Here is a 14,050-nt window from a genome sequence, read left to right on the forward strand (position 1 = left end):
GGGAAAGAGGAGGTACAAAACGCCACCGTTTTTGCAGATCAGACTTTTTAGCGGGAAAATTAATTGAATATATGGCGGGATATTGTTATTGAGGTAAAAATTAAAAAAAAAGGCCCAACCATTTGGCTAGTTATTCGAAATCAAAAGATAAAATTAAAATCTTATTGTATTATTTATTTAAAAAATACAAATTTTTATTATTTAAAATAGGGAGATTTTTTAAATGGTATTAAATCGATTTTTGGAATATGTATAGCCAAAAAGGAAATATCACCCTATTCTTTATTATGAAACGACGAATCAATTTTGTGCTAGTTATTTACTTTTGTAAAATGAAGATTCTTTTTTGGCAACCAAACATTTTGTCAATGATTTAAATGTGCGTGTAACCCAACTGGGTATAGCTCCACGAGGCGAGAATTGGTTGGGGGTGCCAATTGCTGGAGAGAGTTTTTCCTGGTTGGGAGGGTGTTGCTCTCTGGGCCCCTGTCGTTGGACCTCTAAAAATTGTTTTCGAGTTTGAGAGGGTGTAGATTGGGCCGAAAGTTCTGGTAAACCTCTTAGTTATAAAAAAAAAATGTGCGTCTATATATATATATATTTCATATTTGTACGAATTTATGAATGGGCTTTTGAGCTTGAATTTTAAGCCCAAGGCTGTATTTCGCTTTTATCTTGGGGCCCAAATTCAATTGAATGACGTGGCAATGTACATACACACATGATTCAGTGTGGGCGCGTCACACCGTAAAACTACTCTTGTCGAATTGAGCTGAAGATAAAACATCTTTCAAATCCTTCTGTTTCGGGTTCGTCTTCTGCTCAAGCAATTTTCATCGCTAGAATTTTCCAGGGAAAACCCGACACCTTCTCGGAAATTGTATCATGGACACTGTATCCACGTTCAAATTCATCAGCTCCAGTGTCTTGTTTCCTCGTACATCGTTCCCCGCGAAATTCGTTCGCTTTTCGAGCTTGGAAGCTTCGTTTTTGCGAAAACGTACAAGATACACTTCCCCTTCCCCTTCCCGAAAGAAACACCTAACCCTAGTTTCTTCAAAATCGTCCGAAGCCGAGGAGATTTCGGAAACGGAAGACGAGTGGCTGAAGAAGCTGCCGGAGAAGAACAAGCCTCTCTACTCTCACAGCTTGCCCTGCATCGAGGCATGGCTGAGGAATCTAGGGTTTCACCAGAGCAAAGACGATAGGGCTGTTTGGTCGATTCAGAAACCTGATTGGCACGCCCAATTATCACTTGATGTCACCGATCTCTACATTAGGTAACAAGTTCTTTTCGTTTTCTCGATTGGGTTTTCGCAATTCGATTTGTGCAATTGTCGAGTCCCTGAGATGATATTTAGCTTTCTATTCGATTATTCAATCACCTTGCCCTGTGGAAAACTTTCTACCTTGCAACATGTGATTCTGTCCTCATAAGGACCGAGCCCACTTGTAAGAGATGCTTAGTTAGAAGTGTCTGTGTTTCAAGATAGTTTTGTGTGATATCTTTATTGATTTAACTTCAACATAGTGTGGGGAATTCATTTCATGTCACCCAAAAGGAGATTGCATTGTGGATATTGAATGTTACAAGAAGCCATTGATTCGTGCCCGAGTCCACGAATTGTGTCAGTTCAAGAATTGTACTCAGTTCTGTCAAAAATGGGTTCCGAGGTAAGTAAGAATTAGAACACTGAGGTTGCATTTCTGAACGAGCTTATAGAGTGTCACCATGAGAATTAATCAAACCCTCCTTTCGTAGAAAGCCTGTATAGACGAATGCATATACTAGTCAGGAGGAAGCTTGAAGACTCGAGATTTCGCTCTTACAGCGATGCCCTGTCGAAATATGTTTGCTCGGCAGTTTCAGACATCTTATGATAGGACATACGTATTATATAACCGATGGGATACTTTGTGCATCAGAAGTCCAGAACTCATATGCCGGGCAAAATCTTGATCTTTCTGTATTGATGTTTCCTTGTCCTGCCCTTGATGTTTTTGTTTCGGAAACAATCACGAGAAGCTGACGAATACCCGATAAATTGTAACGCAGGTACTTGAAGAACGGGCCGGGAGATCTCGAGAGAGACATGGAGAGAAGATTCAGCTATGCATTGAGCAGGGAAGATATTGAGAACGCCGTTCTCGGAGGACCTTGAGAAAAAGGCTCTTCTGTGTAAGAGGATCCTCTTTTCCTTTGGAAAACTCAGTGGCATAGTTGTGAATTTCATTGATTAGACAACACCTGATGCCTCTTAGGGTTTACTGGTTTAGGTATGTCTTTGCATTTTGCACTTTTGATTCCAAGCCCTCAAAAGTCATAATTTTTTCATCTTGGAATTAATCATCATTCCATGTACAACAGCATAGGTATATATATATATATATATATATATATATATATATATAATTTTTTAGTAGAGACGGAATACGAATAGAATTCTGTATAAATTTTGAGAAATTATAGTTTGTATGAAATTAAAAAAAAATCCAACCCTAAAATAACTATACCAGAATCTAAAAATATTAAATTTTATGTAAAATGGTAACTCATTACGAATTCTCATCAAATGCACGCACGTTTAAAGTTATTCAAGAACACTGACGATGGAAAGAATAATTCTAAGAGCATTAATATCCTCCCAAAACATCTAAATTTGAAGGCATAAACAATTAAGAGACTTCTGAATAGCATATGTTATTACCATTTTGATAAATAAAAGTTTTAAAATATAAAATTATTTAAATTTAATTAATATTAGATATATTAGAATAAACCCATATTAACAACCATGAGACTAAAATTCACATGTTAAAAAAAACAAAGAAATTCTTAAAAGTGCATTTTATTGGCGAACCTATGAGTTGGTTACACCTTGCGCTCCGAACAAACCCACAGACCGACCGAAACGATATAGCTCTTCCCTTGCAACTGTCGTTCCCCTCTCTCTCTCTCTCTCTTTCCACTGAAGCTGAATCTAACAGATTGGAGGAGAGCAATTCACGTGGATCCTGGTGACCGCCATTTCTGGTCTCTCAGGAGCTTCATTGCAATTCTTTGGAGGCTGGCTGGTTGGAGGAACATCAGATCCAATCACCAATTTTGTAGCAGAAATCGACTCTGGCCTTTTGTCGGATTGGAGAGGAATCAGCGGATCCCAGAAATTTTCACTTTCTGGGAGCTGATTTCGGTTTTCTGCGGAGTTTGGTGAAGCGTCGTCTTCCGAGCCGAGCTATCGAAGAAACTGCAGCCGATTCGAATTTAGGATATTTGGTTGCGTGAGGAGTTGATCAGAGATCCAGTTCCTCCCGGTTGGATCTCCGGACTTTTGCGTTTGAACTCTGAAGAATCAAGGTCTTGGTTGACGAAAATGCAGAGGAAAGGATCGAGTAATAGACTATCGAGCTCGCGAATCTCTTCTCTGTTTCTCTCCATGTTCGCCACTTTCGCTTCGTTCTACGTAGCCGGCAGGTTCGAGCTTAATCTTCTGCTCTTCACGGGCCGCAATTAGTTATTCTTCCTCTTTTCACCTCTCTGAATCATTTTTTCTTATTGTTTGAGACAGGTTATGGCAAGAGTCTCAGACTAGGGTTCATCTGATTAAGGAGCTCGATAGAATAACCGGACAGGTTCGTGTTTGATGTTGGTTTCGTACCTTTATCAGCATTCATGCTTGTCATACGTGGGCTTCTACTGTATTTTTCATAGGTTTAACTCAAAATTGATGCAGACTGAGTTCAGTTTTGTTCCGGCATTTCTTCTGGTCTAATCATACTTCGGTCAATTTTTCATACATCACAGATTAGTTTTACTAATTTGTTTGTTCAATTAGTTTGTTGATGAGAAGCATTTTTCGATTAGTTTGTCTGCCGTCTGTCTCTTTGCAGCATTGCCTTACAACGGCATATACTAACATTGTTAATTCTGCTTTGGTTTTTAGGGAAAATCTGTCATATCTGTGGATGATACTTTGAAAATTATAGCTTGCAGGTAAATTGGTGCTTGGTATGACTTTGTTTTATCTGGTACTGATTCAGATGCTTCTCTTTGGCCAGTTTTTGACGCTTTCAGCACATGTTATGTGCCGATGAAATTCCCGTCAACATTAAGTTTATGGGCTGTATCATGTGATGTTCCATTATAGGGAACAGCAGAAGAAACTAGCAGCCCTTGAGATGGAACTGAGTTCAGCCAGACAAGAAGGCTTTGTTTCAAAGAGGTTTGCAGACACAGATGGAGCCCAAACTAAGAGAAAACCACTTGTGGTGATAGGTATAATGACGAATTTCGCCAACAGGAAGAAAAGGGATGCAGTTCGTCAGGCATGGATGGGAACAGGTAGGGTTTCTCTTTAATCCATGCTTAGTGGGATAGTGCATCTTCTTTGTGGAGTTGATCTTTTGCAATTTGTTTGGAAACCTTAAATGCCTTTGTGCATAGTTTGTATAGTCGGTTTTTGTGGTCCATCCCTAGCAAGTATGCATTTTTTTTGCTTCATGTTATTTTGTTGCTTGCTGTTTGAGTGGTTCTTCTATCACAGGTGCATCACAGAAAAAGTTGGAAAATGAAAAAGGTGTGATTGCACGATTTGTTATTGGAAGAAGGTTAAGCTCCGTCTGATTTTCAGTTTATCGTTACTCTATGTATGCACATAATCATCATTTAAGATTTGTTGGACCCTTGTTCTTAATGTTAATTTTGTGTTATGCAGTCCAAATCAGGGGGACAGCTTGGACAGGAATATTGATAACGAAAATAGTCAAACAAATGACTTTGTTATTCTTGTATGTGATTCTAATGGACTTGCCTCATCGATTTGTTGCTATAGATTATTATGTGGAGGAAAATTCAGCCGTTAGCTCACCTTTGTTGATTTTAAGAACTCAGTTACTTCATTTTGCAGGAAAACCTAGTAGAAGCCCCTGAGGAAGCAACTAAAAAAGCGAAGTTGTTCTTTGCTTATGCTGCAGATAGATGGGATGCACAATTCTATGCAAAGGCCAATGACAATATCTATGTGAATATTGGTAAGTAATAGAAAAAGACCTTTCTTCCCATATCTCTTAAATGAACTTTCATTTGATCTCTCTGGCTTCATCAATTTCTCCGCAACTCCAGACAGTGAGGGTTTCCTAGAAGTTAACTGTCTATCTGAAACCACATTTGTCATTTTGTGCCTATCTATCTATAATTTTGCGTCCATTCAAACCCTTTTTAAGCAGTTGGTCATGTGGAGTATTCTGTATATCTTTTTGGTTTTCCAAGTACAGGTGTGAGATTAAATAGGTGTAGACTTATAAGCGGGCGATCAAATATTTAAAATTAAATTGGATGTCTTTTTTGGCGATAAAGAATATAGAGTAGAGGGGGCTGCTCTGGAATTTTCCCTTCTATAACATCTTGGGGTCATTTATCTTTGTTTAGTGTTAAACAATGGTTGACTTAATTTATAGTCCCTTGCTAAAACTAATTTGGTTTTAAGCAGATGCTCTAGGAAGTGCACTTGCAACACATTCGGTGAATCCACGTGCTTACATCGGTTGCATGAAATCAGGCGAAGTTTTCTCAGAACCGTGAGTTGCAATTAGAAATCCAACACCACTTTTAAGAAAGATCCAAAAGAAATTATTCAGACATGTGCTATACTCACTTCAGTTTGGCTGTTGGCAGGAACCACAAATGGTATGAGCCAGAATGGTGGAAATTCGGTGACAAGAAATCGTAAGTTATTTGCATACATACATACATATATATTCATGTAGAGTCATGTAGAGGATAGAAACCGTCTCGTGTTCCCTGACCACAGCTTATAACATCCAGCTTTTAGATAACTTCTTGTAATCTGGAAAAAAAGGTGATGTGTTTTGGTGTTTGAGCAGATACTTCAGGCATGCTTCAGGGGAGATGTATGTAATCACCAATGCGTTGGCGAGATTCATATCAATCAACAGGTCTGTCCATTCTCACTCACTGCATTCTGGTTTCTTCCTTTCACGCAAATATATGAATGGGGCAACAGAAAAAGAAAAAGGGAATGAAATTGATGGAGGGGGAGGGGGGTTGCTGCAGGGACATTCTACACGCATATGCTCATGATGATGTGAGTGCTGGTTCTTGGTTCATCGGACTTGATGTCAAGCATATTGATGAAGGGAAGTTTTGTTGTTCCCCTTGGTCCTCAGGTCTCTCTCTCTCTCTCTCTCTCTCTCTCTCTCCCTCATGTATATATATATATATATATATATATACATATATATATATATATATATATATGGAAATGTTGGGTTAATGTATTCAATGGGTTCTGCAGCAGAAGCTATATGCTCCGGAGTTTGAACAGGTTTTATGGGTTTGGGTCATAGAGAGAGGAAGCAACACACTGATGCGTTTGCTGTGATGATATGACGTGACTCTTTTGTAGCATAACCATTTCACGAAACCCACGCTTCTCATTCCATTTCAGTTCGATTGTTTTCTTATACCAATCTCTATTCGACCAGACATTACATTGCACACGTCTTTGTTAAGACAGTACGTACCATATTCCTCCACTACACGTAACATGTTCCAAAGACTGGCAAATACCCACACTGTACAAAAACAAGTCAGCAATCTTTTCTCAATTCATTTTTTTAATAAATATGAAAGGATAAAGGGGTAAAGCTACAAATAAAAATAATCATTTTTTTAAAGAAAAAACTTTGTCGATTTTAGTTTGTTCAAGTGTACAAACGCGAAGGAAAATAAAAACGCGAAGTTGAAACCAGAGGTCAGTGATGTTGAATTTGTGAACTGAAACCACTGTTTTATAATTTTTTTCCCCCGCGATTTTCTCGGAAGACAAACAGAGCAGTTAGGCGTCACAAAGTCAACAAGTCGCCGAACCTAACATAAACCAAAAGCTTTCGCCTTTTAACCTACAAAACTCTCTCTACAATCTTTACATCTTATATACCTAAACACAAAGTCTTCGTATATTATACCATCTCTTCTCTCACCCAAATCCATGTAAACCAAACCACCCACCAAAACAGAGAAGAGGCATCCATCACTGGAGAGATTTTCCCGGAAAATGAGCAAGAAAATGACGACCCAGTTCGTGTTTTCTTCGGTTTTACTCGTAGGGGCGGCAATCTTGTTATGTTGTGTCAAGGCTGACTCAACGATCAAAGGAGACAAACATGCACTTATAGAGTTTCTTGGCAGCATGGTCCACCACTCACATTCACTTAACTGGAGAGCAAGCTTACCTATATGCACTGGATGGCTCGGGGTAACGTGCAACCACGACCATTCAGGAGTTGTTGCTCTGCGTTTGCCCTCGTCGGGACTTCGTGGATCGGTCCCTGCAAACACGATAGCACGATTAAAGCAGCTTCGGATCCTAAATCTCGGTTCAAACAACATATCGGGAAACTTCCCTTCGGATTTGTACGCCTTGAAGAACTTGACTGAGCTTCACCTCGAGTCCAACAAGTTCTCGGGTCCTTTGCCTTCTGACTTCTCCGCCTGGGAAACCCTTTCAGTTCTTGATCTCACCAACAACAGCTTTAATGGTAGCATTCCAGCGTCAATTGGGAAGCTAACCAGACTGGAATCTCTGAATCTTGGCCATAATGAGTTATCGGGTGAGATTCCCGATCTCGGGATTCTGGGTCTGAAGAATCTGGAACTAGCTTACAACAATCTAACAGGAACTATTCCAGAGTCATTGCAGAGGTTCCCACGTTCCACGTTCACAGGGAACAACGTTTCTTTGGGAAATGCAGTTCCTCTTCCTGCTTCTGCAAGATCATTACCAAGAAAACACACGAAACACAACCATGCAGTTCTCAGTGTCACACTGAGTGTGTGTTTTGTGCTCCTTGCATTGCTTGCCATTCTATTGGTCATTTTCAACAAGAAAGAGATAAACAAGAGATTAGATTCAACGTCAGGGAAGGACAAAGCTGCCAAGAGGAGGAAGGATTCCGATACAAACCTGAGCGGGGAAGGTAACAAGATGGTGTTCTTCGAAGGAAGGCATCTAGCGTTTGACTTGGAAGACTTGCTCAGAGCTTCTGCAGAAGTTTTAGGAAAGGACCCTCTCGGCACAATATATAAAGTCGATCTCGAGGACTCTGTGACCATCGTGGTGAAAAGGATCAAGGAAATCTACGTGACTCAACGGGATTTCGAGCAGCAAATGGAGATAATTGGCCACATCAAACATGAAAATGTGGCCACCCTAAGAGGATATTTCTACTCAAAGGATGAGAAGCTTGTAGTGTATGATTACCATGAACAAGGAAGTCTTTCCACGATGCTACATGGTATGAACTAATGCTTAGGCTAAAAATCCGTGACATGACAGGATTCTTCATGATCTTAAGCTATCATTCTCTATTCTTAGCATTTCCTATGTAATCATCTGACACTGTCCCAAAACTTGTGTGTGTGCGTGTGCGAATATCTTATTCAGGTTGGAGAGGTCTTGAGAGCCGCAAACCTCTAGACTGGGAAGCCAGACTGAAGATTGTGTTTGGAGCGGCAAGAGGCATTGCTCATATCCACTCACAGAGTGGAGGCAAGCTAGTTCATGGCAACATAAAATCCTCAAACATTTTTGTCAACCCCAGAGGATACGGCTGCATCTATGGAGCAGGACTGGCCACACTGATGCATCCACTACCCCGGCACGCATTTGGCTACCGTGCGCCAGAATTAACAGACACGAGAAAGGCAACCCAATCATCCGATGTCTATAGCTTTGGTGTCTTGATATTTGAGATACTAACAGGAAAACCCGAGGTTGCTGACTTGGTGAGGTGGGTGAATTCGGTGGTTAGAGAGGAATGGACTGGAGAGGTGTTTGATGAGGAGCTTTTGAGGTGTACCCAAGTCGAGGAGGAAATGGTGGAGATGCTGCAGGTTGGGATGGCTTGCACAGCCAGGTTGCCAGAGAAGAGGCCAAACATGGCCGAGGTAGTGAGTATGGTCGATGAAATAAGGCCCGAAAACTTAGCCAGTGGCTACAGGTCAGAGGTTTCCTCAGGTTCAGCACTCTATTCGACCAGACATTACATTGCACACGTCTTTGTTAAGACAGTACGTACCATATTCCTCCACTACACGTAACATGTTCCAAAGACTGGCAAATACCCACACTGTACAAAAACAAGTCAGCAATCTTTTCTCAATTCATTTTTTTAATAAATATGAAAGACAGATTTGTCATCTTTTCTTTCCACATATGATCTCTTTGTACGATTAGTTGGTAAGGAAGATATCCTCCCAATCAAGGAATGGTTTTGAACAATTTTCACTTCTCTTTGTAGCTTAAATCTTCTACGAAAAAATAACAAAGCTACCTACGGTCAGCACCTAATATACCATGAATAAGTCATTTTTTTGGAGCAGAGAAAATATATATATTCATTTCCAGATGAAAATACACAGTTTTTAGGAAAGAATGGGGAAAAAAAGATGGAAACCAAAGAATAAACACATACCACCCCGATTTAAGCTATTAGGAGCCAGCCAGAAAAGGATCCATTCACCTTCATGACAGGGAGTAATGGGCTCCCTCCAAAACCTATGGACAGCAAGGAAATATGAGACGGGTTCACTTCTGCGAAATTCTGGTCTTTATATCCCCTGAAAAAAAGACAAGCACAGGGTGCTTCATGAAACAAGATAGTGAGCATAACTTAGTTGGACACAGGGGTACTTTAGTATTTCATTCATTCAATCCTTAAACATCTTCGAAGAAAATTTCCCTTATTAATGTGACAGCTGCATTTTCGTCAAACCCACGAAAGAAGGGAAAGAATCAGCATACGGCTCAAGACAATGCGAAAGTCCATTTCAAACTGCAAAGATAATCTTGAAACATATAACTGCAGAAACATCATGGGAACCCCGAAAAGAAAATTCTCAGCTGCTGATAATTCAATCCGAACATCCATCCCTTTGGAGATTCAAAAGAAAGATGGAAGCTAAACAGAAATTAAGGAGCCCTTTACTTCTGATAATTCTTGTAAATAAGTTATACTGCACCTAAAGTCCAAATAAGTATCACAGAATCGTATCACTCGGTGCCCATCAATTAGACAACTTGGATCAGAACAATGAAATCAAAGCATGGAATTTGTGATGCCAGTAGTTCCCAAACCAGACCCAATCATGACTTATGGACATATCATGACATAATTAACACCAAATCGTACAAAGCAATCAACTCGAAATGAATACACACACGACGAACCAAAATCTGGCAAATCCTCAAATCACAGAAACTAAAATTGTACAACCAGACCTCGGTTCTCCATAATCTTCATCAGGCCAGGACGCGAAGGCACGTATCCCCCCGGTGCTCCAGACAACGAGAAGCTTTCCTCCTGACTTTTACTTCCCGATAAAGGTCCCGATCCTCTTCCTCCTCTTCTCCCCCGCGTTTTGTCACCGGATCATCGATTCCAAATTTCGCTCTGTGAAGGAAGACGCCACCGATTCCCAGTCGCCGCCGCGGTATGGAGCGTTACAACAAGCGACCGGAGTTCAACGAGTCTGAGCCGCCGTTGGATCTCCATCTCCGGCGTCAAAAACCACCGGTTCAGACTCGTCGAACTCGCTCGCTTGTTATTTCGCTCCATCTTCCGCGGCGGCGATACGGGATCGGTTGGCTTCTTCGTCGGAGCGAAATTAAGCAAGTGGGAGGCGATGACGTGGCATTATTCTAAGAAATTAAATCTCAGCCGTTGGATTATAAGACTTTGACCATCTCTTATAACGACGTCGTTCGTCGTTAATTCAGATTCGTCGGCGCCTTCTTTCTTCCTTCGCCGGAGCGAAGCGAAGCAAGTGGGAATCGATGACGTGGCGCTATTCTGAGAAATTAAATCTCGGCCGTTGGATTGTAAGACTGTGACCATCGCCTTAAACGACGTCGCTTCGTCGTGAATTCACCGGCGCCACATGAATAAAGGAAGAACCGCGTGGTTTTGTATGCCGTACGAACAACGCCAAGTCGGGCCCACAGGAAAAATTAAATAAATAAATAAACGAATAAGAATAAAGCGAATCCACCAATCAGAGGAGAAGAAATACATTTTCCACCCTATTTATTGTGCTCGCGACGTTATAAGATCATAGCTTCTCTTCATCCACCACCATTTCTGCATTTCGCAGTCGTCGTCTCTCACCTTTAAGAAAGAGGCGAAAGAAACAAACGCGGAAGGAGAACGCGAACCCAATTTTTTTTTTAAAAAAAAATTCTGCTTGTCTGGTAATTTTTGTTTGGGTTCGTTGGAATATGTGTGGGTTTCTGGGTTTTCTTTATCCAGGTTTTGATTAATCCCTGGATTGTGTTTGATCGTAGATTTTTGGATATGGCGTCGAAGCGGATCTTGAAGGAATTGAAGGACTTGCAGAAGGATCCTCCTACATCTTGCAGTGCAGGTACGACCAATTTTTGTTTTCTTCTTTGATGTTTTGATTCAGACCATAATTTGCTTCGCTCGAGAGTTTCTGCTTGATCGTTGCTTTGCTCGGATTCGAATGCATGTGTAACGTTTGGTGTCGATCTATTACTATTTTTGATGGATGATGAAATTATACGTTCGTGGTATCGAATTCTGGGCATTTTGTGTGATTCAGCTGTAATGAACAGAGATTCCAGTGGAAATGTCGTCATTTGTCTGAATTGATTGTTTCTGGTTAGCGTTATAGGTATGTCTCTTCCGTGATTTTCCTGGGATAGATCGCGGAAATCTAATTTTGATCTCGTTCGTGTGATTAGTCGGATCTCTTTTTGTTTTTGTGATTTTTCCCCTCAAATGGATCATAAAAGTCTGGTGTTACTCTCTTTTGTCCTGCTATGTTATGGCACTCTTCCTTTGTTCTACCTTCCTTGTAGCTGATTCCCCGGCTTTCACCTTTTCTCCAATCTGATATTCAATACCTTGCGAATGTTACCACTGTTTCTTCGCCAATCCGAAATGGAATGGCTTGCGAATGTTACCACTGTTTCTTCTTCGATCCGAAATTGAATGGCTTGCAAATGTTACCACTGTTTCTTCTTCGATCCGAAATTGAAATGGCTTGCAAATGCTACAGGACCTGTGGCCGAAGACATGTTCCACTGGCAGGCGACGATCATGGGTCCTACAGACAGCCCTTATGCCGGAGGTGTTTTCCTCGTAACCATTCATTTCCCTCCGGATTACCCTTTTAAACCTCCAAAGGTAATCACTTGAATTCCGTATTGTTGTCGGTTCCTTTTCAAACAAGTTTTCGACTCTATGTATTGCCATTCGGGTGCTTTTCCTCTACTGATCTTATTTGCCAACCTTGCCTTTCAAACCCATGTTTATCCTATGTGGTTGTTTTATCTCATTGATTTACATTTGATATGACAAAAATATAGGTGGCCTTTAGGACAAAGGTGTTCCATCCAAACATTAACAGCAACGGTAGTATCTGCCTCGACATCTTGAAGGAGCAGTGGAGTCCTGCTCTTACTATTTCCAAGGTTCGGGTTTTTTTCTCTTTTCATTCTAGTAGTATGAAAACCTGCCATCTCTATCTTTGCATTCATGTTCACTCCAAAACACCTCGGAATAATGTTCATTTTCTTTCTATCCTAAACCCTTAAGTTGATCAACTAAACAATTCCTCTCCTTCCTGATAATAAATTTACCCCGATTACTAAACCATTACTCTCCGGTTAGAAAAGTGGAGAGTAATGGTTTGAAATTGTTATAAATTTTGAAAGATTTAACTTCAAACTGAAATGAGTGGAAATGAAGAATTCATGCGATGATGCGACCGACCCTAAATAAACTTTGGGATTAATATGCTGATAGGCATTCTCTCCGAGTTGGTATCCTCGACAACATGAACAGAAATGCAAAAAGAGATTGCATTTGAATACTTTCCTTCGAGAGCTTCTGCTCTTGTTTTCAACTGAAAGTGATAGTATTGAACTGTCTTTTGAAATCATTTAACTTTTGGCATTTGGATGAACGTATTGCTTCTGTGTTTGTGGATTGGGGAAACTGCTACCAGGTGTTGCTATCGATCTGTTCTTTGTTAACGGACCCGAACCCGGATGACCCGCTGGTGCCCGAGATAGCTCATATGTACAAGACCGACAGGAACAAGTACGAGTCCACTGCCCGGAGCTGGACCCAGAAGTATGCCATGGGCTAAGACAGAAGACTCTGTCTGTCCCCTGCAAGAAGGGGAAACCTCTTTCTCTATAACTCGTGGTTATTCTATCTGTGATATGTATGATTCATAAGCATTTCCGTCTTTACGATTCCAAAAAAAAAAAAACACGACAATGAAAAACGACCCTGAAAACGTTTGATGATCTTTCATGGGAACTAGAAACTGTATCCTCTGTGATGATGTTTTTTGTGCGAACAACCAAACTGTGTAGCGGCGCATTCAACCTTAAGATGACTGTTAGAATTTTTCTTATCGAGGAGAAATTAGAATTTTAGATTTTGATGGCATTTAAATAGGTTTATATACTATCAAAATAATATTCTAACTTATCATATAGAATCTAAATTAAAATGTCAAATCTAATCTATTTACACCTTAGGCCACTGTAAACATATATATGTATATATAAGATTTAAATTGTGTTATTAGGAGCTATATTTGTGCCTACTGAAATTATAATTTTGGACCACTTGCCACATGGAATTATCAGCACAACATATAGGTCCATTACGTTGCGTTGCATTGTATTGCATTGAATAGTTTTCTCTTTACTTAATAACGTTTTGATTCATTACACCAAATCCCATAAACCCATATTATATATACATTTTTATAAATTAATATTTTATATTATATATACATAATAAAACATACACAGTATAAATATTTCAATTTGAGTTTGGGCATATAAAAATTAAAATAATACAAAATTATTTCAAATCAGCTCAAATAAATTGAATACAAATTTTTGAAAATTAAATATATTTTACAAAATATTGAAACAAAAATACCTATAAATATAATGAAAAATCCCAAAAGAAAACAAGTGAAAAA

The 14,050-nt window shown here is 39.9% G+C and overlaps 4 protein-coding genes and 1 long non-coding RNA gene across 8 annotated transcripts; 4 read left to right on the forward strand and 1 right to left on the reverse strand.

Annotated features, from left to right (window-relative positions):
• The first annotated feature begins 786 nt into the window (after positions 1-786).
• Positions 787-2,350, forward strand: LOC104825126. Its single transcript, XM_010557405.2, has 2 exons — positions 787-1,280; positions 2,057-2,350. Exons 1-2 carry the CDS (start codon positions 886-888, stop codon positions 2,160-2,162), a joined length of 501 nt encoding a protein of 166 aa, XP_010555707.1. The 5' UTR covers positions 787-885; the 3' UTR covers positions 2,163-2,350.
• A 523-nt stretch (positions 2,351-2,873) lies between these two features.
• Positions 2,874-6,519, forward strand: LOC104825127 (hydroxyproline O-galactosyltransferase HPGT1). 4 transcript variants are annotated; one of them, XM_010557406.1, is made up of 12 exons: positions 2,874-3,475; positions 3,570-3,633; positions 3,945-3,994; positions 4,149-4,342; positions 4,545-4,608; positions 4,716-4,788; positions 4,908-5,031; positions 5,490-5,577; positions 5,660-5,725; positions 5,884-5,955; positions 6,074-6,186; positions 6,315-6,519. In XM_010557406.1, the coding sequence occupies exons 1-12, from the start codon at positions 3,375-3,377 to the stop codon at positions 6,338-6,340; spliced, it is 1,035 nt and encodes a 344-aa protein (XP_010555708.1). In that variant the 5' UTR covers positions 2,874-3,374; the 3' UTR covers positions 6,341-6,519. The 4 variants fall into 4 exon arrangements, with proteins under 4 accessions (XP_010555708.1, XP_010555709.1, XP_010555710.1 ...); XM_010557407.2 differs by having other exon boundaries at positions 2,875-3,475; positions 6,318-6,519; XM_010557408.1 differs by having other exon boundaries at positions 2,875-3,475; positions 5,675-5,725.
• A 141-nt stretch (positions 6,520-6,660) lies between these two features.
• Positions 6,661-9,121, forward strand: LOC104825192 (probable inactive receptor kinase At5g53320). The gene is made up of 2 exons (XM_010557478.1): positions 6,661-8,316; positions 8,466-9,121. Exons 1-2 carry the CDS (start codon positions 7,077-7,079, stop codon positions 9,119-9,121), a joined length of 1,896 nt encoding a protein of 631 aa, XP_010555780.1. The 5' UTR covers positions 6,661-7,076.
• Positions 9,122-9,373: 252 nt separating this feature from the next.
• LOC104825129 lies at positions 9,374-10,759 on the reverse strand. The gene is made up of 2 exons (XR_773537.2): positions 10,302-10,759; positions 9,374-9,640 (listed from the first exon to the last, which is right to left on the reverse strand). It is a non-coding gene; the product is annotated as an uncharacterized LOC104825129 (long non-coding RNA).
• Positions 10,760-11,142: 383 nt separating this feature from the next.
• On the forward strand, positions 11,143-13,419 carry LOC104825130 (ubiquitin-conjugating enzyme E2 10). The gene is made up of 5 exons (XM_010557410.1): positions 11,143-11,270; positions 11,364-11,443; positions 12,101-12,228; positions 12,411-12,515; positions 13,052-13,419. The coding sequence occupies exons 2-5, from the start codon at positions 11,374-11,376 to the stop codon at positions 13,193-13,195; spliced, it is 447 nt and encodes a 148-aa protein (XP_010555712.1). The 5' UTR covers positions 11,143-11,270; positions 11,364-11,373; the 3' UTR covers positions 13,196-13,419.
• The last annotated feature ends 631 nt before the right edge of the window (positions 13,420-14,050 follow it).

This window comes from Tarenaya hassleriana, unplaced genomic scaffold (assembly GCF_000463585.1).
Source record: "Tarenaya hassleriana unplaced genomic scaffold, ASM46358v1 Cleome42, whole genome shotgun sequence".
NCBI classification, from domain to species: Eukaryota; Viridiplantae; Streptophyta; class Magnoliopsida; order Brassicales; family Cleomaceae; genus Tarenaya; species Tarenaya hassleriana.